At 37.8% G+C, this 20,495-nt stretch overlaps 1 protein-coding gene across 2 annotated transcripts in view; it reads right to left on the bottom strand.

Moving 5' to 3' along the window:
- Nucleotides 1-20,495, bottom strand: part of DOK6 (docking protein 6) — a 262,055-nt gene that overhangs the window by 50,318 nt on the left and 191,242 nt on the right. The window contains exons 6-7 of one of the 2 annotated variants that reach the window (XM_052787235.1): nucleotides 19,048-19,186; nucleotides 14,477-15,078 (exon numbers count right to left, since the gene is read on the bottom strand). In XM_052787235.1, coding sequence (XP_052643195.1) covers nucleotides 15,007-15,078; nucleotides 19,048-19,186 — 211 coding nt within the window. In that variant the 3' untranslated portion in view covers nucleotides 14,477-15,006. Of the gene's footprint in view, nucleotides 1-14,476; nucleotides 15,079-19,047; nucleotides 19,187-20,495 lie in introns of those variants that run through there. The other variant, XM_052787234.1, reaches the window with a different exon arrangement.

Genomic DNA, 20,495 nt, shown 5'->3' on the forward strand with positions numbered 1-20,495 from the left:
GGTGTTTCAGATAAAAAACCTGAAACCAAGGTGAAGAAAACAGGCATATAAACATCCATATAATCAATTGTTCATATACTACTAAATAGCTTTTTGCTATATAAATTATTACAGGTTAAACTAGAATTTCATGTACAGAGATCTACTGTTTCATAATCCCATTTTCCCCAACTGTAAATGAACTTCTGGTAGTTAACAATGTTAAAAAAGAAGAACAAAACAAACAATTTGTAAATCATGGAAGATGAACCAGAACTGTTTACTTGTTAAATAATTAGTCACTCAGGTCTGAGACTTCTGGTGTTCCAGACCAGTGGAAGAGATCACTCCAGATAAGTTCAGAGACTTTATCCTAGATAATCTTCCCTTTTGTCTTCTTACTATGCCTCAGAAAAAACCCTTGACTTCTCCTCTACCCTCTTCTGAATCAGCTAAGTCAAACAGAGAACATTTCACTATGGAAAAACAAGTAAATAACCTTTTAATTTTTTTCTTTTCTCAAAACATGCAGACCATTGGTTTCCTACACAGGTTTATTTCTGTCCTTAATTTAACACAAACATAACAATTCAAAAAATATCTTTAAAAGTTATTTCACCTGTCTTCTTAAGCCTATTTACCACTTACAAAATTAAATCAACGACTCTGAGTATGGATCCCTTCTTATGTAAGAGGCCAATGTTCAGCTGTTGCTTCCAACAAATGCTGGCACATTTTCCTCAGCAGCTGGCAAAACAGCTCAGATGTGTTAGCATCAACGGTACAGAAAGGGCCCACAATGGCAGAGGTAGCACAGACACATAGAAGAAATAAATGCTTCGATCTGGGAATGAATTTGAGGTGATTCTGCCCCTCTCCTCCAATGTTATGAGACCCCACCTGGAGTACTGCGTCCAGCTCTGGGGTCCTCAGCACAGCAAAGACATGGACCTGTTGGAGCAGGTCCAGAGGACGGACACAAAAACTACCAGAAGGATGGAACACCTCTCCTATGAGGAAAGGCTGAGAGAGTTGGGGTTGTTCAGTCTGGAGAAGAGAAGGCTCCAGGGAGACCTGATTGCAGCCTTTCAATACTTAAAGGGGTCTTATAAGAAAGATGGGGACAGACTTTTTATCAGGGCCTGTAGCGATAGGACAAGGGGCAATGGTTTAAACCAAAAGAGGGTCGATTTAGATAAGATATAAGGAAGAAATTTTTTACGATGAGGGTGGTGAAACACTGGCACAGGTTGCCCAGAGAGGTGGTAGCTGCCCCATCCCTGGAAACATTCCAGGCCAGGTTGGACGGGGCTCTGAGCAACCTGATCTAGTTGGAGATGTCCCTGCTCATTGCAGGGGGGTTGGGCTAGATGACCTTTAAAGGTCCCTCCCAACCCAAACCATTCCATGATTTCACTGAGGTTGTTTTTACAGTCTTGCATCTATGAACTAACCTTAATCTTTGATATCTAGGTATAGAAATATAGAGGAAAGTAAAAGCAGTATACTAAATTAAAAATGTATAACAAATTAACGTAACATTAAATAAAACATGCATCTAGAATGATTTTGCTACAAATATTTCTCAAATCTGATGAGAACTGAGGAAATGGAAAACATAATCCAGACTTTTTTGCCCAACTTAAGAGGGAGAAAATGATGATGTAATTAGAACTTGGGTGAAAAGAAAAGTAGAAATGCATACATCAAAACCACATCAACTCAGGGATATTTTTGGTGGGAATATAAAAAAAAAAATCCATCACTGAAGCTTTTTTGTTATCTGACATGAAATATCTAGTAGTTAGGTTTCCTACAGTTTCTTCCAGAATCTTTCTTTGATAGGATACCTTTCAGACAGCGAACATTACATTTCTTTCCTGTATCTAAATCCAATATCCAAATCCAAAATATCCAAAATATTAAGTCACACGAAACCTTTGCATTGCCAGCAACAACTTTATTTTTCTTAAAGGACTATTTGAATAAAATAGAAATATTAAAAAAAATTATTAATGTGTCACTGTAAGTAGTTTCCCATATTTTTCATTATTGTTCTTTCATGAGACGAGGCTTAAGGGCTAAATTTTCTTTTAATTCCCATAGGCCACGTCCATTGACTTAAATAGATTTTTTACTCTGATATCAATAATGAATACAATTCCAAGAATGGAGCCTGTTAAATGTATTAGGGTTCTGAGCTTTGATCTGCTTAGCATATTATTCTCATTTTCTTTTTACATTAAAAAAGTCAAAACACTGAAGGTGACAGAAAATACATTTGGCTTGGGGAGAAGAACTGAACAATATACAGTTCATTCCAATTTTTTGGCTGCAATCAAGGCAGTTGTGTTTTTTACAGATATGATCTAGAAATAGGTTACTTTTTTACAGATAAAAAAACCCCATCTCATTTCACATTCTCATTAGAGCCTTTAAACAAATAGCAAGAGAACTAGGTCACAGAAGACTAACAAGATTTGTAGTCTAGAAATACAAATTAAATTTCACTATTTAGATTTTTTTCTCTATAACTCTAAAGAAGGTTGCTTTGTGTGTTCTGCCTTGAAGAGGAAGAGGGGTCAAGAAATATATTTCACTTCTTAAGTGTCCATTAGCTGACAGTGGAATAGAACAGACTCATTTCACTGGTATCCACAGTGAAAAATTACTAGAGTTTAAGAATCACACTACCTAGAAGGGAGCATCAGCTGAGTTAGAGAACAAGGAGGAGGGAAGAAGGTTTTTTTTTTAAAATGAGTTTTCAGTAATGACCAAGAAAAAGGTGTCATGTTTGCCTCTTTTTGCAAAAGCAGATACTGTTGTCCCATGTTCAACTTGTTGAACAAAAGACCTGTTCTACAAAAAGCAGTTCCCATCCAGTACTGTGAAACAGATTATTCCTTCTTAAGCACAGTGTTTTACCCATGTTTCTGTTGAATTTTATTCTGCTGTTCCAAGCAATTTTTCCAACTTGTCTTTTTGAATTCTGTCTCTTCATTGACACACTTCCACATTGTCTTATAAATGTAAGATCTGGAAGTCTAATTATTGGATTGTGCCTTGATCCAGAATTTCTATGAAAGTACTTAATAAAACTGGATGCAAGATATATTTCTATGGCAGTCCAATGAGAATGTTCTTCCCTTTGGTGACGTGTTACTAATAACTACTTTCCGGTTATAATTTCCCCATAACCCTTTGTTCATGATCACTTAGCTTGCTTAGAAAATAGTCATGTGTTATTTGGACTATGTTCCTTACTTAAAGGTGCCTACTATTAATATAAACACTTACAGGTATCAGCATACTATTTATTTGCTATGCACTGCTTTATGTTTATTTTTACGTTTTTATCCAGCTTGTTGTTCCGGACAGAATACACAATATTGGTAAAACCCCCACCAATATATGAACTCAAAAGTCTTCTGAAAAGACGTATAGAAAAGCTACCTGTGAAAGTAATTTCAGTGATTTCAGCCTTTATAATATATTCTTAGCATTTAGGTTTTCAGTAGCTATTCTAACCTTGTTATGACCTTTTAGAGAGTTTCTTAATCAATTATGGAGGAAAAAATCTCAAAATAATAACACCGCTTTGCAGTGCCAAGGTGGATGATGATTATTCTTTGGCAGTGGAAAAACATTATGTATGAATAACAAAGCAATGGTGAAAGAAAAGCAATGGTGAAAGAAAAGCATTCTGAAGGGAGATTCAATGGGACTGATATTTTTTTCTAATCTCCTTGGCCACACTATAAAGAGAGAATTGGGACATTTTGCGCCTTTTCTGCCAGAAGTGTGTTGGTTTTTTTCTTTTTTTTTCTTTCCTCTAAAAGAAGCTCATAATAGATCACTTTGTGGTCTGACAGAATGGATTAATGTTGGAGAAAAGTAGTTGGATTTTACAGCACATTGGGATTATATTTGTTGAATGTCAGTAAGGTCTGTGTCTTCACCCATATTCTGTCACAAAATTGTGTTTTTGTTTCTTTCATGAAAGAAGGTTCCTGTCTATGGAAACTACTAATTACTGTGAAGGCAGAAGATCAGGTTCTTACATCTTTACAAGGTTTGAGCCATTGTATTATACATAGGCAATATATGAAATACTTTATGCATTTTTTCATTGCATAAAACTATTCACTAATAACATGTGAGATGATGCTGACATGAACAGAGCTGAGACTACTTCAAGCCTGACTATACAGTAGGTCTTAGTGGAAGCAAACACAACTAAATGGTAGGAGTCTCTAACACATCGGAGGAATTGCTAGCAGGTTGAGATAGTTTCTTCAATAAATACGTTTATATATGACAGAGAATCCAGTATTGCGCAGACATTATTTGCAGATATCGATTGTCCTTTCTGTTACCATAAAATAGGAGCTTTTATGAAAGAGAGGTGCTGGGTGACATGAAAGAAAAGATTTTGCAGGTAGACATTTGCTGACCTGAAAATATACAGCATTTGGGAGTAAGACTGTGGAACTGTAAAATAATTTCTCTAAGCAGCATCACCCAGGGCAAAGTCTTCAGGTTTTAAAAGTAAAAAAACTAGGATTTTTGAAGATGTTCAGTACTCATAGACTTGTTGAAAGGTATGGCTATTTCCAGATGGGAAATGGGAATGATCAGAGCAAAAAACCACCTAAAACTGAAAAGCAAAATCCAAAATAATACCACATCCCTACACAGCTTATTCAAGTAAAACATGGAAATGAATCACAGTCCTAGAAAGGTTCATCATGATGACTCATAAATGTTTAAAGCGAAGGTGGGTGGCATAGAACGCACTGATACAGATCAGCTTAAACTCTAGGTTATTAGCTTAACCTTCAAAGATATGTTCTAGGGGTCATTCATCTCAAGCAGTTCATCACTAAAATGTTCATTTACAGCTTTGTGTCATTTAAAAAACAAGCAGTGAATTATGTCCATCATTATGAGTGTTTGTTAGTAGGTAATACAAAATACAAGGTAGTGATAGGAGGGCTAGGAGGAGTTTTGGTCTTCATTGAATTAAGCAGTTAACAGTAGCCAGTAGAGCACAGGAGATGTTATTTGGTTTGCCAAAACAACACTGTGACTGGAAGAGGTGCCTGAGAACAGGAGGAAAGCCAGTGACACTGCTATTTTCCAGAAGGCCAAGAAGGAGGACCTAGGGAACTTCAGACTGGTCAGCCTCACCTTGGTCCCTAGGAAGATGATGGAGCAACTAATCCCGGAAATCATTTCCAGGCACATGAAGGATAAGAAAATCATCAGGATTAGCCAGCATGGATTCATCAAAAGGAAGACTTTTGGATTGATCAATCCAATACTCTTCTGTGATGAAATGGCTGGCTTGGTAGATGTGGAGAGAGCAGTGGATATTGGCTACTTTGACTTCAGGAAGGCTTTTGACACTGTTTCCCATAAGATCCTCATGGAGAAGCTGATGAAGTGTGGGCTGGATGAGAAGCCCAATTCAGTGAGGTGGACTGAAAACTGGCTGAATGGATGGGCTGAGAGGGTGGTGACCAGTGGCATGAAGTCTAGTTGGAGGTCAGTAACTAGCAGGGAACCCCAGAGATCAATACTGGGTCCAGTCCTGTTCAACATCTTCATTAATGATTAGAATGATGGGGCAGAGTGTACCCTCAGCAGATATCTTACAGAACTGGGAGGGGTGGGTGATTCACCAGAGGGTCATGCTGCCATCCAGAGGGACCTCGACAGGCTGGAGAAATGGGCTGACAGCAACCTCATGAAGTTCAACAAGAGGAAGTGCAAAGACCTGCACCTGGGTAGGCACAACCCCAGGCACCAGTACATACTGGGGGCCACCAAGCTGGAAAGCAGCTTTTCAGAAAAGGACCTGGGGATCCTGGTGAACACCAAGTTGAACATAAGCCAGCAATGTGCCCTTGTGGCAAAGAAGGCCACCAATACCCTGGGCTGCATTTAGGAGAAGCACTGCAGACAGGTTGAGGGAAGTGACCCTTCCCCTCTACTCAGTACTGGTGCAACCACACCTGGAGTGCTGGGTCCAGTTCTGGGCTGCCCAGTGCAAGAGAGACATGGACATGCTGGAAAGAGTCCAGCAAAGCACCACTAAGATGACAAAGGGACTGGAGCATTTCTTCTGTGAGGAAAGGCTGAGAGAGCTGGGACTGTTTAGCTTGGAGAAGAGAAGGCTCAGGGGGATCTTATTAATGTTTGTAAATACCTGAAGGGATGTGCAAAGAAGACAGAGCCAGGCTCTTTCCAGTGGTGCCCAGTGACAGGACCAGAGGCAACGGGCACACACTGAAACACAGGAGGTTCCCTCTGAACATCATGAAACGCTTTTTTACTGTGAGGGTGACTGAGCCTCTTAAAGAGGTATTTGGGACACCTGAAGTCCTCAATATTGAAGGACAGCCTTTCTGACTTCACAGAAGTTGCTTTGGCCAGTTTTAGAGATGGCATGAAAAAATATCCCTCAGTGGAGAACAGATTTCAAAAACTCTCTAGCATGTGGCAAGAAAGGTGAAATAAGGATGAACTCAGAATGTCCCCAGTTGGCAGAACCTTACCTGAGTAAGTTTGGGGCTGAAAAATTGGATTTCTAAGGTTTACATAGGTATTTTGGCAAAAAAATGCTACAATATGTATTAAGAGTGTTCACTGCAGTTATTTGAATTTCATTCTTTCTGATAAAGCAAATGCCTTGGACCTCACAAGCTTTCTTATGAAGTTTTTCTTCTATTGTCTAAAACAGATCAGTAGTTTCCAATTACACATATTTGTGGAAATCACATTTCTTTTAGCTACTTCACTTCAGTATATAGAAATTACTGGTACCAATGAACTTTAATAAAATGACAGGAAGACAATTTTCTGAATACTTGCTGAAACAATAATCATCAATAACCTTTTCATGAATATTCCTTATTAAGCTTATCAGTGCGTGACTCCAGTATTCAGTTAACACACATAGTCTTGCTGACCTCTACCTTCTGACATTTTCAGAAGTTAGTTTTATATGTCATACAAAGGGATTTCAGTTCAAAAGAAAAAAACAGCAAACCCAGAATATATAAAAATTGCTATCATGTAGCAAAGCCCTCTTAGATGACTTTTCAATACCTTCCAAAAGAACACATTTCCTTCCTTTTAACTAGTTACTTTTAAACATTACAAATGCATCTTGAATCATACATACTGGGGCTAGTTAGACATGTGCAATGTACATGAATGTAAATTATTAAGTTTTAGCTTTGAATTATACTATATTTTTGTAGGTGGGGGCTAAAAAACCATGCCTGGGCATATGAACACACAAACATATTAGTTTAATTTAAAGTAATTTATTCATTTAATATTTAGTAGCTGCATTGCCTTTAGTGGGCTTTTACAGATTTAAAATCAACTGAGAAGCTGGTATATAAAAATAAAGGGCTACTCTTTTCCACCGTGTGTGCCCACACACATGGGGATCACATCATGATCATGTATGTAGATAGATACAGCCAGAGTGTTCTTGACATTGCTCAGTTTTAAAATTGCAATAAGCAATCATTCAAAAGTGATGCACACACTTCTAAATAAATACACATAATGTATCTTTGGAAATATTTTTGGAGGTCCAGAAATGATTTAAAATGAGAGACAAGATTCTCCAAATCACAGTCCAGATTTCTGCATATAAAAGAAGCTAGTGAAATTTTTGCTTCCTTACTGATGCTCGTTTACTAATGTAGCAAAAATAGCTGCAAATCAGGAACCCAATTTGGAAAGGAGGAAACAGAGAAGTGTTTGTAAATTGCTGTGTCTTTCAACATACTTGCATCAGCTTAATAAATCCTACAACTGGCAACCTTTCGCCATTTAATTTGATTTTCTGACAATAACTGAGGTGTTTTTTTAACCCTGGCAAATGTTGCTTGGTGTAGTAGAGGCTGTAGTTGCATGACCACATGCCCTGTAAGTCAAGCCCTTTGAAATCCATGGTTGCCATTTAACAGAACAATCCTTTGCCTCTGTGCTGGTAAGTTCCAGCTTCATGAAACAAAGGAAATAGAATTATACCTGTTGCCATGGAAATCTGCAACTCCATCACTTTTTTCCTTCATGTAATACAAAACGTATGCAAAGGTGATCACTGAACAATATGTGGGAAACATTACAGAAATGCCATTGTTTTACAAATGATTTTATAAAATCTCACAGCTAGTAGCAGTTGCAACTTTTACCACTATGTCCTACATGGAAATGATTAAGAATAATGAAGAGACCACAAGTTCTTTCATTTTATAAACAAGAACCTATGCTGATTTGTCAATGGATTTTGAATCGCAGACACTGTAGAGATATGCATTCAACAGCCAGCCATATGAATCCATATGAATCTTGCCTGGCAGCTACCTTTACGGAAATTGATTCCGACAGACTGAATATGTGATGAGAATAGCAGCTTTTACCCTCAGACAGTCATAAGTAACAGAGCGATGTATGCTTCTACCATAGCATGGAAAATCTTCACCAAGCCCTTGCTGTTGAATACTGCAGAACTGAAATATTTTTGAAAAACCTATTCCTGCAGCTTAGATGAGTCGGTACTCCAATACTTCTTAACATCTTGATCATCAACATGGGCAGTGGAACAGAATCCACCCTTACCAAATTTGGGGATGATATCAAACTAAGGGGAGCAGTCAAACACCCAGATGGGAGGGCTTCCATTCAGAGGGACCTCAGCAAAGCAGAGGCAAGGGCTGACAGAAGGCTCATGAAGTTCAGCAATGACAGATGTTAATGCTGCAACTGGGCCAGGGCAACTCAGTGCACAAGTACAGCCTGGGGACTGACTTGCTGGGCAAAAGCTCTGCCAAAAGGACCTAGTGGTCCTCATGATAACATGAATGATCAGCGTACGGGTGCAGTGATGGAAGTTAACCACATACTGGACCACAGTAGCAAAAGCACGGCCAGCAGGTCGGGGGAAGTCACATTTCCCCACTATTTGGCACTGGTGAAACCACATCTGGAGGTTCAGCTGTATTCACAGAGCCTTCAGGTTTGGGCCCCGGCACAAGAGAAATGTCAAACTGGAGACAGTCTGGCAGAGAAACTCTAAGAAGCAGAATATGATCAGTGACGCTGGATTAAGTGTCTCGCGTTTATTCAGCATTTACCAGCAATGCACAGTGAAAGGACAAGAGGCAACAGTCACAGGCTGTGGCAAGGGAAATTTGGGGCAGACTTAAGCAAAAATTCATCACAATGAGAGCAGCCAAGTCCTGGAATGGCTACCCATAATCTACATCCTTGGGGGTATTCAAAACTTGTCTGGATAAGACCCTGGGTAACTTGGTCTAGGTTTGATGCTATCCCTGCTTTGAACAGAAGATTAGGGGAGCTAACCACCAACAGTCCCTGCCAATACTAGTTTTTCTGATCCTATATTCTGTGGGTTTGAACATTTGAGAGCTAATGAGATGTGCTGTGCCAGTGTGCTAACCTGACATTATTTTGCTTACTGTAGTAGCTGCACATCTTTATATAATATAGCAACTGTAGTAAGTGAAATAATGTCAAATCAACAGTTCAGGGACTGTATTGTCTGTACTACTGTCTTACATTTCTGATTCCTGCACAGTGCAGAGCAGCTGATAAATAACAACTGTTAGCATGGCTGGAATCATATGTGGGGTATCAGTAATGTAAGAACAACGATGCAAGGCTGAGCAAAAAAGGAACATAAACAACCCCTATCTGGACAGGCTTTGATTAACATATATCAAAAGACAGCTTGTACTTGGAAAAGTGCCCATATTTCAGATACCTTTTTTTTAGATACTAAATATCTGTTGTCTTCAGTCTAAACATAATCAGATTATTATAAACAATTTTCATGGTAAAAAATCTGTCATCTTTATAACAAGGAATGGAAGCAGAGAAAAAAACCAAAATGAAGACAAAGGGTGAACTTCACCTAATTTTTGTCCTACGAACAGGTACCTGATGAGCCAAAGCACAAAAAGCACAGGAGGGATTTACAGAGTAACTTTAGGACTATGATGAGAATTTTTGATCCCCTCTCAGATTATTACTTTTTATGTCTCCTATTCTCTGAATAGCACTGTGCCCCTCTGTAAATCATTGATAAAGAAGTTTCTTATTAATCAGAGACAAAGCCTTAACTATTCCCTTGGGTGATATAAATAACTCCTGAACATTGCTGCTGAAACAGAGGAAGGCCTTGGTTGACAGGAGACACAGAATGATACTGTAGTTCAAAAGACTGATGAAAAACAAGTGAAAAATAACTTTTTCAGAAGTTAATTCTTCTGTGAATAAGTAATAGACTTTGATTCAGGATTTGTTTTGTTGTTGTTTTGTTGCTGTGATATTCCCAGCATACAGCTGATTACTCCATGACCTTGTGCAATTCATACACAGCTGAATTTGGCCTTAATCTTTCTGTGCCTCATTTTACTCATTAGTATAATTATTGTAATAATACCTGTCTCCTGAGAGCATCAGGTGGCTTCATCAGCTACTATTTTTGCTAATTATAATAGGACCTCTATAGGCTACTTTAGTTTATTTTACAAGAAACAGTTTTCCCAAAATAGCAGATACGAGATTAATAATAAATTAAGCCCACTGGAGAACTGGCTTGAGAATTATTTTTCTAGTAATACTGAAATCAACATAACCTGCTCCTCTGTTAGGAGAGTTTGATGACATAAACCTACCAGCACAGTTATACAAGCAAGTTGTTTTAAATGTACACAATGCCAAAGCAAACTTCCCTTCCATGTTAAATGCTTCTCCAAGTTTAGTTAAGGGGTGGGCTGGGAATAGCTAAATAGGGTTCAGTCAGGCATGCAACAACTACCGTATAATTACAGCAGCCATTCCTAATTTATCACTCATCATCATCATCATCATCACTCATATCATCCACGGCTTTTAGCAAATAAGACTGCTAATCAAATCATCAATTTTGTTCAGGGAAGATTTTTTGGCTCTTCACTTTCTGCATTTTCTGGAAACAAATATGAATTTCAACTTGACAGTGTCTCTCCAGCTACTTTGATAGCTCTGTAAACATGCAACATTTTGTAAAGTACAAGCAAAGCAAAAAAAAAAAAAAAAATTACAAATGTGCTTATGTCACCAACCTTGAAATCCACTTACATACAAATGCTGCTTTGTAAAGTTGAAATAAATGATACCTGACTTCTAAGAAATTTATATCTAGCTCTTTAAAAAGTTCCTAGAAATGTAGATAGGTGGCTACACAGATTTTTAAAGTGCCTACGTGCTAAATTCTCAGGAGGGTTTGCACTTTCAGATACCTTACTATGCAAACATCTTTGCCCTGTTGCATTTAAACAAAGTAATGAGACCCTAGCTGCTTAAATTGAAATGTTCACAATACAGCATACTTGCGTGCAAACAGATAAATGAGGTGAACAGAACAAGGAAAACAAAGTTCATAGGATTCATGAATGCAGCTTTAGGATGGATTCATAGGATGGAGCAGGCTCCTGGCAGACAAGAAACTGTACTGTCTCCGTTATGAGACACCTCTGTGAAGCTTTTGTTACAAGGTTTGTTTCAGCTCCTACTTTATACTATGAGGAAGGCAGATTTCAATCCGAGTTTTAGGTAGCACAATAGACAGAAAGCTAGAAGAATACTGTAACATTATACAAAATATTCCAGAAATCTTTAAGAAGGAAAGAATGACAGTAATTTCTAGGTTAGGATACGCATCCTATGTGGTGAGGTACATGGGGTTTAGTCCCTAGGAGAGGGACTTTTCGCATTCAAGATCGACCAGCCGAATGGCTAGGGTTAAGAGAGATTTCAAAATTGTGTCAGGCAAGGGAGGAATTGGATTTTTCCCACCATGCTCTGAATGAGAGCCCTCATGACTACTACTACTACTTCAAAAACATTCAGAACTCTAGTGCAAACTCTAGTGCATAGTTTTCAAATGGCAAAATGGTGTTTAAATTACATCACCAACTACCAAAATATCTGATATGCTCTTATGCAAGGACTTGCCAGCTCTGCTCTCGCACCTACCCACAGCACTTACCTACACACTCCACAAACCTTTATGTCGTCTGCAGTGTTTCTGAAGTGATGTATAGCTCTGTTCCCCCACTGCGTACAAGCAGCTGCACTAACCCTTCATTACCGTGGTAAAGACTTGCCCTGTACTGCGGTTTCATTCAAATGCACAGCAAACATCCAGCAACAACCACCATCTCCAGCATCCCCTGAAGAAGCAGGGCTTTACACCTCATCCTCTCACTGCCTGCAAGGTACCCTGTTGGAGACAGTGAACTCCTGCCGCCGACGGAGGAAGAGGCTGGTAAAAAAGGTGTTGACTTGGTAAGAAAGGAGAAGGCAGTGGCTGTGGAAGTTCAGATTTCATGGGAGGATGAAGTATTTTCTTTTAGGAAGTGAACGGCACCTGCTGCATAGTATTTGAATGCTGCTGCAGTATTTGAATGTCTATTATTGGATATGAGTAATAGTCCTTGAAAAAATGCCAATGAAATAAGTCTACATTCAAGAAAATATTTTTCTTTCAGATAAGATCAAGAAAGAAAACAGCTCCAGTTGGAGGACTCATTAACTGCTGCTGAAACCAAGTCTGAATTTTCACAACCCTCCTACTTTCTTCTGAAGTGGTGAATGTTGGGAAGAGACTTGCGACTCAACGCTAGGATTTACTTCATCCAAGTACACACAGTTTTCTGAGCCCGAGAACTAATAAAGAGCCTGGCAAAATTCTTAAAAAAATTCTCACAGAAAAATCAGAGTCAGGAAAAATGTCACTATGTGCTTAATGAACAAAGAACCCTATGAGAAATTACTGATACTTATGGGAACTGCGTTTACAAAACTCAAACCTAAAAGTACACAGATTCTGACTAAGGGGAAAAAAAAAAGAAGTCAGCATTCTTGTTTTTGTTGTTAATCTTGGCAATATTTACAGCTGGTCATGGTTTGCCAGTGGATAGGCAGATCTTGCAATGGAACATTCCCAATTTTCTATTATTTGTTTCCACCGCAAAGAAGGGTGAGCTTTACTTTCCTAGAAGTCCTATGCTGCCAAAACTGCTGCAAGGCTACTTCAGCTTAAACCTGTAACTTTCAAAGACCTCTACAACTAGTAATGAAAATAAACTTCACAACATCTCTGTGAACCAAGTAAACAATTCACCAATGATATATTGCAATAAAGCAGCCACCTTTTTATGGGGTTATAAAGTTTCTAAACAAACATTATATAGCAATACCACACAATAGTTTCAGATGGGAAATACAGAGCAATACTGAGCCAAGTATTTGCATGACTAATTGACCTGAGGCTATACTTTGGCTTATATAAAGTGCATGAGTACATGAATGATCATATGTATTCAGAACCTCAGTACTTGGAGCTTATACATGGAAACAGAAGAAAACGTACTAAGAGACCAATGTGTCATGACACGGGATCATCTATGGATGAACTCTGGAATTTTCTTCTCCATTTTCTCCTCCAGGTATTGAATGGACCCAAATGCACTTAGGCAGAATTACAACATAAAAGAGCTTTGTCATATTAAGTAAATTGCAGTGCTGAAATGGAGCCCAAAAGACATATATTTTAACTAAATAATTCACATAATCATTGGGTCAGCAGCCTCCACTAGTGTCTCTCTAAATTTCCCATACTTCACAAGTTGAAAATAATAGTTATACCATTGCACAAAGACATAAATAACAACCATAAACCAGACAAATGCCTGAAAATGCACTGGCAAAGGTTGGATACTTCAAATTGAAACCATCATTTTAAAATGAAAATTTAGAAGGTTTGATGTGTTTGTTGATGATGTTTGATCATGTAACGTTTCAATGAGTATGTGTTTAGGTTGTGATCCAGTTAAAAATACATGAAGAAATACATAGTACAAACTTGTTTACAGAGCAAAGCTAAATTAAAGGCTCACTATGAAACTAATGCTGTTATTTTCTCCAGCCTCAGTTTGTTTTTTTTCTTTTCTGATTCTAAGACAATTTACATCGATATTCTTTGTTCTATTTACATTCTTATTAATACCATGCCTGACAACCCTGTCCTTTATATTTATTCTCAGACCAGTCCTGTGAAATACTGTTACCCTCCTCATTCTGTTCCAGATAAGAAAGAGAAAGATTAAATGACTCACAGGCTTATTTCTTAGCCACCTTCCTCTTCAACCTCTTCTTAAGCCCAGTTCCATTGCCTGATATTTGTCTTTGGCACATTCATTATTTCCCTCCTAATAACTATTTTTTTCAAAAAAATATATAAACTCATTGATATTATCTTTTTTAATTGACAGAAATCTATCATGATGACTCATTCACTTATATTAAGTTGAATATTAGAGACAAGACTTGTAAATAATGAGATTGGAAGAGAAATATACAGATGCAATATTTCATAAAGGTGTTTATCTTCTGGTAAATGTTAAAAGGATCACAATCTAAAATGGCATTATTTTTACAGCTCTTCTGTCTAAAGGAAAACAAGTGTCATAGAATATTTCCTGTGATAATGTTATGGAACTTGCACCATTATCATTTGTTCATGCATTTATACCTCAGTCTTACTGATGTTTGATTAACTTCAGCTGGTTAACACCAACTTTAGTGCTCTCTTATTTAGAATTAGTTTTACACATTGTAAATTTTTATTCTTTTGAGATTACAGAATAGGTTTTTACTGGCAGCTCTTGAAAGAAGTGATTTATAAGGTTACAAAGGTACAACTATTTCCTTAGCATGCCTCCCTCGTATTTGTAGTCGTAATCTGAGAAATCTACAGTTCTTAACCCCCCATTTTATACACTCGAACAACAGTGGGTGCAGAAGTTACATCAGGACTGTTCTCAGTGGAGGGTGAGAGGCAAAAGACCAAAGCTGGCATTATGGATGAAAATCAGGTCTCAAATTCCAGTGCCATGCGATAGTCAGCACGCTGTCATCCTGGTGTAGAGGTTAGATAGAGAAGTGCTGCTGAGAACAACTGTGTATATATGCTGCTGTGTGAGAATCATCTTCACTGAGATCCTTTAAAAAAAGATCACCAAAACCAACATCATCTACTGATTGCAAGAAGGAGGATACTCAGCATTTACGAAGGGTGAATTATTCTTTTTCCTTCTCTCCTTGGGATGGGATAACTGGGAAGATCTGATTGTTCACTGGTGCCTCTGTAAACCAATTCAGCTCAGTAACCCTGCAGAACTGTATTCCTTTTAGCTAATTTTTTTTTGCCAAATTAGCAAGCTGAATTGACTCCCTGAGTCAGATAAGCACCCGAGCTAACAGAAGGGAAGTAGAGGGAGCTTGCAGCCCAGCCCGGGGACAGGGAGGGATGGAAGAGCTGGCTGTTAGACACTCAGACACGCAACTTCCATGCTCAACATTAGACTACAGTTAGTGGGGATACATGTTATTGTGAAGGCTATCACTTTTTTTTGTGGGGGGGTAATTCCAGGACTGCCAGTACAACCAGATTTCTAAATGTTACATTTAAAAACAAAACGGGGGGGGTGGTGTGTACATGTGTGCAAGACAAGAGGTATGTAAGAATGCAGACTATTCAGATGATAAAACCAGAGTTGATGACACTCTCATATTGATAATGCGACAACACTAAATAAAATCTTGTAAATAGAAAGCCAGGCATTGTTCATTTCAATTAATTTGTTGGGTTGATACTGTAAAACCACTAACAAAACACTCCCATATTGCCCCTTCCCCTCAAAAAAACACCTGCAAACAAAAATTATCATCTGTATTACACTGATCCATTAAAAAAGCAAAGAATGAAAAAAGTGAATATACAGATAACAATTTTCCTGAAAAGAATTTCAATTTAATTACTTGCATTGGCCCCAATTTGCTATTGTCCCAAAGTGAGCAGAAAACACTATCACTTTGCCAATTCAACGTTTCAAACTCAATCACGAAGACCACCTGAGCTAAATTAGATCAATGTCCACTTTGCCATAGTATTTGAATAAAATCCAGTCTGCTTTCATCACAGTAAAACCAATAATCAACTTGAAACCACACGTATGCCAGGGACTATTGATCCTGTATTTCAGGTCCTTCCTCCAGCGTTATAATTTGAAAGGGAAATGTGCAGAGACAAAAGTGTGCACGTGACTGCCTACTTAAACTGACTGAACTTCCCCTGCTTGTGATGACAGTGAGGCAGATTTGGTACTGTATTAGCTGCCACAGAGCAATTTTGCTTCCAGTCCATGCCCTTTCGGAGGTAATGAGAAGACTTTTAGTTTCCTTCTCACGTCTCTCTCTTATTAACACAGTTATCCAGCACATTACTTGGCTTGAGTAATAGATTTCTTAGCATAAAAATGAATTTATTGCTTAGTATTCCAAAGCAGCATTTTTGTGCAGAGACCTCCATAAATGGAGTAATGTGGCCTGTGGCTGCCTGCAGTACCTTTATCTGAGAAGTCTCTGGCAGCAGTAACTAATTTTACCTTTTCTCTTCTGCCAGAATTTTTTTTCTGTTGGTGTGTTTTGAGTCTTTTTGCTTTTTTTTATCAGTAAGGTGATGCACTTTGTATATTCATTATGAGAACTAACTGTAATCTATATACTTCATCAAGGTTGCTTTGGTAAAAAATGCACATTTATTTCCTTTATAAACTGTATTCACTTTTTATAATATTGGATTACAACCTATTCTAACCTGGAAAAATGTAAATGAAACTTCAGTGTATTAAATACTTAAAATATGTTAACATGTAGGACAGAACACACAAATATTCAAGAGTCCTTTCCAATAGATACCTTCTAATGATTGGAAGGAAGAAGTAAAGATGGAATTACTGTTACGTTTCTTCCCTTTTCCTGATTTGTATAATAACGGATATACCATTAAGCTTCCTTTACTTTTAAAAATGTCTTTCATTTTCACCTTTACAAAAGAAAGAAGATTTAATTCTGTAATATTAAACATGACCTGTTCATTACAGAAAGGGTCAGAAAAGAGAAAAAAACCCCAAATATAGAGTATAGATACAGAGGATCAAAGGTCAAGCTTTATGAAGACCTAAAAGACATTTATGGCCTCTAGATCCCCTATTTAAAAATATACTCTTGCTTGTATTTCAATTTCAGATCTTATGTGAAAAATATACATAGGCATTTGGTGAAACTGGGATTTAGATATCGGAGAAGCAATTATACTTGATAAAAGGAAAATAATATATACTTAGTCTACTTAATACCTTCAGATTTTGTTTCTAATATGAATGCAACTCAAATGCTGCAGGTGACACAGACGACCCCTTAAATGTTCAGCACCCCATCACTCAGGAGCAGCCGAGCTTCCAAAATGAAACCAACATTACCTTACTAGTTGAAGTATAAAATCAACAGACTTTTCAGCCTCTTTTACACAGCCCACAGCTTCTCGGCAGCCTACAGCAGCCTACAGCAGGTCTCTACCGACCTCCCTCTGCAGATCACAGGGTAGCCTCATCCAGGAGCCAAGTACATCATACACTGCTTGGCTGACGAGTCATTTCTATTTCTCAGCCTGCTCTCAGTTTGGTATTACGTACAGTATGGCCACAGCCTTCATAAACGAGGTTTCAAGGAAGTCATCTGATGGCAGAATGGAAACGGCTTTGCTAAGCAGCAAAGCTGCTACTTGCTAGGTAGAAGACCTGAAAGTGGTGGTTCCACGAAAGGAAAATCCTGTATGATCCTGGTCTAAGCACTTATTATGACAGCATGAAAATGCTCTTATTTCTCTTACAGGTGTAGACACTTTAAGAGCAAACATACTTATAATGATGCTTTTTCCTGGTTTTGGACTATTATTCAATCACTTTCTGCCCACCAGAATGTAGGTTTTTTTGCAATCAATTCTACTACTTCAGATGCTCTTCCATTTACTCTATCATCTTGTCTTGGACTTTTCAGCAGTTGCTCCTGTGTCCCTAATCTTATTTTAATCTTGATTGTGAACTCTCCTCTTCCTGCTTTTTTCTGTCTAAAGTTCGTGCATCTCAACTATTATGCAAATGCTCCTACTTTGTCTAGTTTTATCGAAAAGCTCATCTACCTTTCATGATAAACCACCAAAAAGTCACTTTTTATGGCTTCCCATCTCAGATGTTAGAGACATCCAGAGTCTGAGGGGAGCATTCAACATAGGAGACTTTTGACACGGAAGTCTAAGTCTTTTTCAAGTTTCTTTTTCAGTAAATAAAGGAAGAAAGACTTATCTGAGGAGTAATTAGGAGAAGGAGTTGAACACTGGGGTCTTAAGTTGCCCTTTGCAAGAGCCCTTCTCTTAGGAGTGTGAGCAAGATATTTTGACAGTGATGGAGTGTGGGGGGAGAGGATCACGTAAGTCACGCTTGCATGACTGTGGGCACGTACATGGTGGCTGAGGGAAGGAAGGATGAGGGAGTCACTGGAAATGGTGCAATTACCCTCAAGTCTCTTTCTAGGGACAAAGGTACGTGGAGAATCGTGGTCATCTGAGAAGAAAAGCATGCAGACCAGGTTCCCTGGCCTCCCTGTATCTTTCTTCTCTGGTGGACATAAAGGTAGCTTCAAACCACAGCTGAAAGTTAGCTTTCCAGAATGATCATTGAAGACCACCTCTACTTCTAAGTATAGAGGGAACCCTTTTTTTTCCTTTCTGTCTTAAAAAACTCCAGTAGTCGCTTAAAGATAACTTATGCAAACTGGAAATTCTGAACTTTAAATTAAAAAATAGCTCTTTTTGAACTTTTCAAGAAGGTAACCATGGATTTTGCATTTAATGGTACCCACTGTTTGAAAAAGACACCAACAACAGATCTTTGTATAGTACACGCTGAAAATCCCTGACCATGAAAATACATAAATCCGGAAGTCTGTTTGTCTTTTAGCCACACAGCTAATACCATCATTGCAGCTGAACCATGGACTGGCATTAGTCCATACTTCTTTTGTTCATTATCAATTTTTATAACTTTAAAGATTTTGGTGAAAGGAACTTACCCTTGCCTTCTGCTCCATCTCCATCATTAATCTTTCATGTTGCTCTGCTATTGCCAGTGTTGCAGAATGGACTTTCTGATATATCATTTCTCCTTCTCGTGTCTGAAAGGTGAACAGCCCTTCTCCTGTGTCACACATCCTGCAGTTAGATTTAAGAAGAACGGAAGGAAAAAAGATGAGTACTGTGTAATTTTTATCTAACTATTATAAAAAGTGCACACCTTGCAGTAGAAAATGCCGACTTTTGCAGTTAAACTCTGGAATTCCAAACATCTGCAGTTATTTTTATCATTGAAGAGAGACATATTCCAAGAGATGTGCAGAACTTCATGAACATAACCTTTAAATTCAGTTTTAATCATCATCTGGATAGTGAAAAAAGAAGTTTTACCATAAAATAAAAACTTGAGGTAATACAGTCAGTCAGCTATTTCCAGCATTGTTTCAAATGTCTGCACTGGTAAGTGGGAGCTAAATATAATTCTCTTAACCAATTGATGCCAGAAGTACATAGCACATCATGACTTTGAAAAGTTGACATTTTAAGAGAACTTTGACCAATTAAAAATGCTATTATGGTTAATCGCTACAAAGAAGCAGTACTGAAAGACAGCATTAAGAGGGTTAAATTATAACTGTTAGTACTTGATGTGAGGCAGTGTCTAAAGCTATCTTGATAATTACAAAAGCCATTCAGTCTATTTGACAATAGGAACAGTATTTATGTAGTATAAGAAGATTAAATAATGAAAAAAGCCACCAGAAATAAAATTTATTTCTTCTTTTGAGAGAGCAACTGCTGTTACCCTTATCTGTGATATCGCTGTCGCATTGTTCTGAGGAAAAAGAGTGGTACATGGTAAATGCAATGACAAAGAGGGCTGGGAAATACAGAAAATGGGAGCAGACAACAATGTTACATTTATTGAGTGACCCTTACTTTGAGGATATATATGGTGTTAAACAGTGGTGCAATTCAACATATTTATATTAGTAGTTCCATTATATTATCAGTGTCTCACTTCTGTATTTTTATAGACTTCTTGCAATTTTAGAAATGGAATTAAAAAATCCTTTTTATTTGGTCTGATACTTTCTGTAAAGATTTTCACTTATCTGTGATGATAGAAAATTGTTGACTTGAGTTATTAATGCATAACATCCCTCAACAATAGAAAGATTTTGATTTGTCTTAAAACACCAGATTCCTTTAATGTTTTGGTTGTTTACATTATTTTTAAGAACATCTAATTTTTTAATATTCCAGCACCTTCAGCAGGCCCCAGAAAGCCTGAGGTATACAGAATTACAAAGCATTTTAGCAAAATGTGTCCCGAATAGTCTAACATTCTAACAGCTTTTTAAATACCAATATCTTTAGTTTGCATCTGATTCTGTATGATTATTCACACCTTAAAATTTTACAAAATATTTCCCCATCAAATGAA

This window comes from Harpia harpyja, chromosome 5 (genome assembly GCF_026419915.1).
Source record: "Harpia harpyja isolate bHarHar1 chromosome 5, bHarHar1 primary haplotype, whole genome shotgun sequence".
NCBI lineage: Eukaryota > Metazoa > Chordata > Aves > Accipitriformes > Accipitridae > Harpia > Harpia harpyja.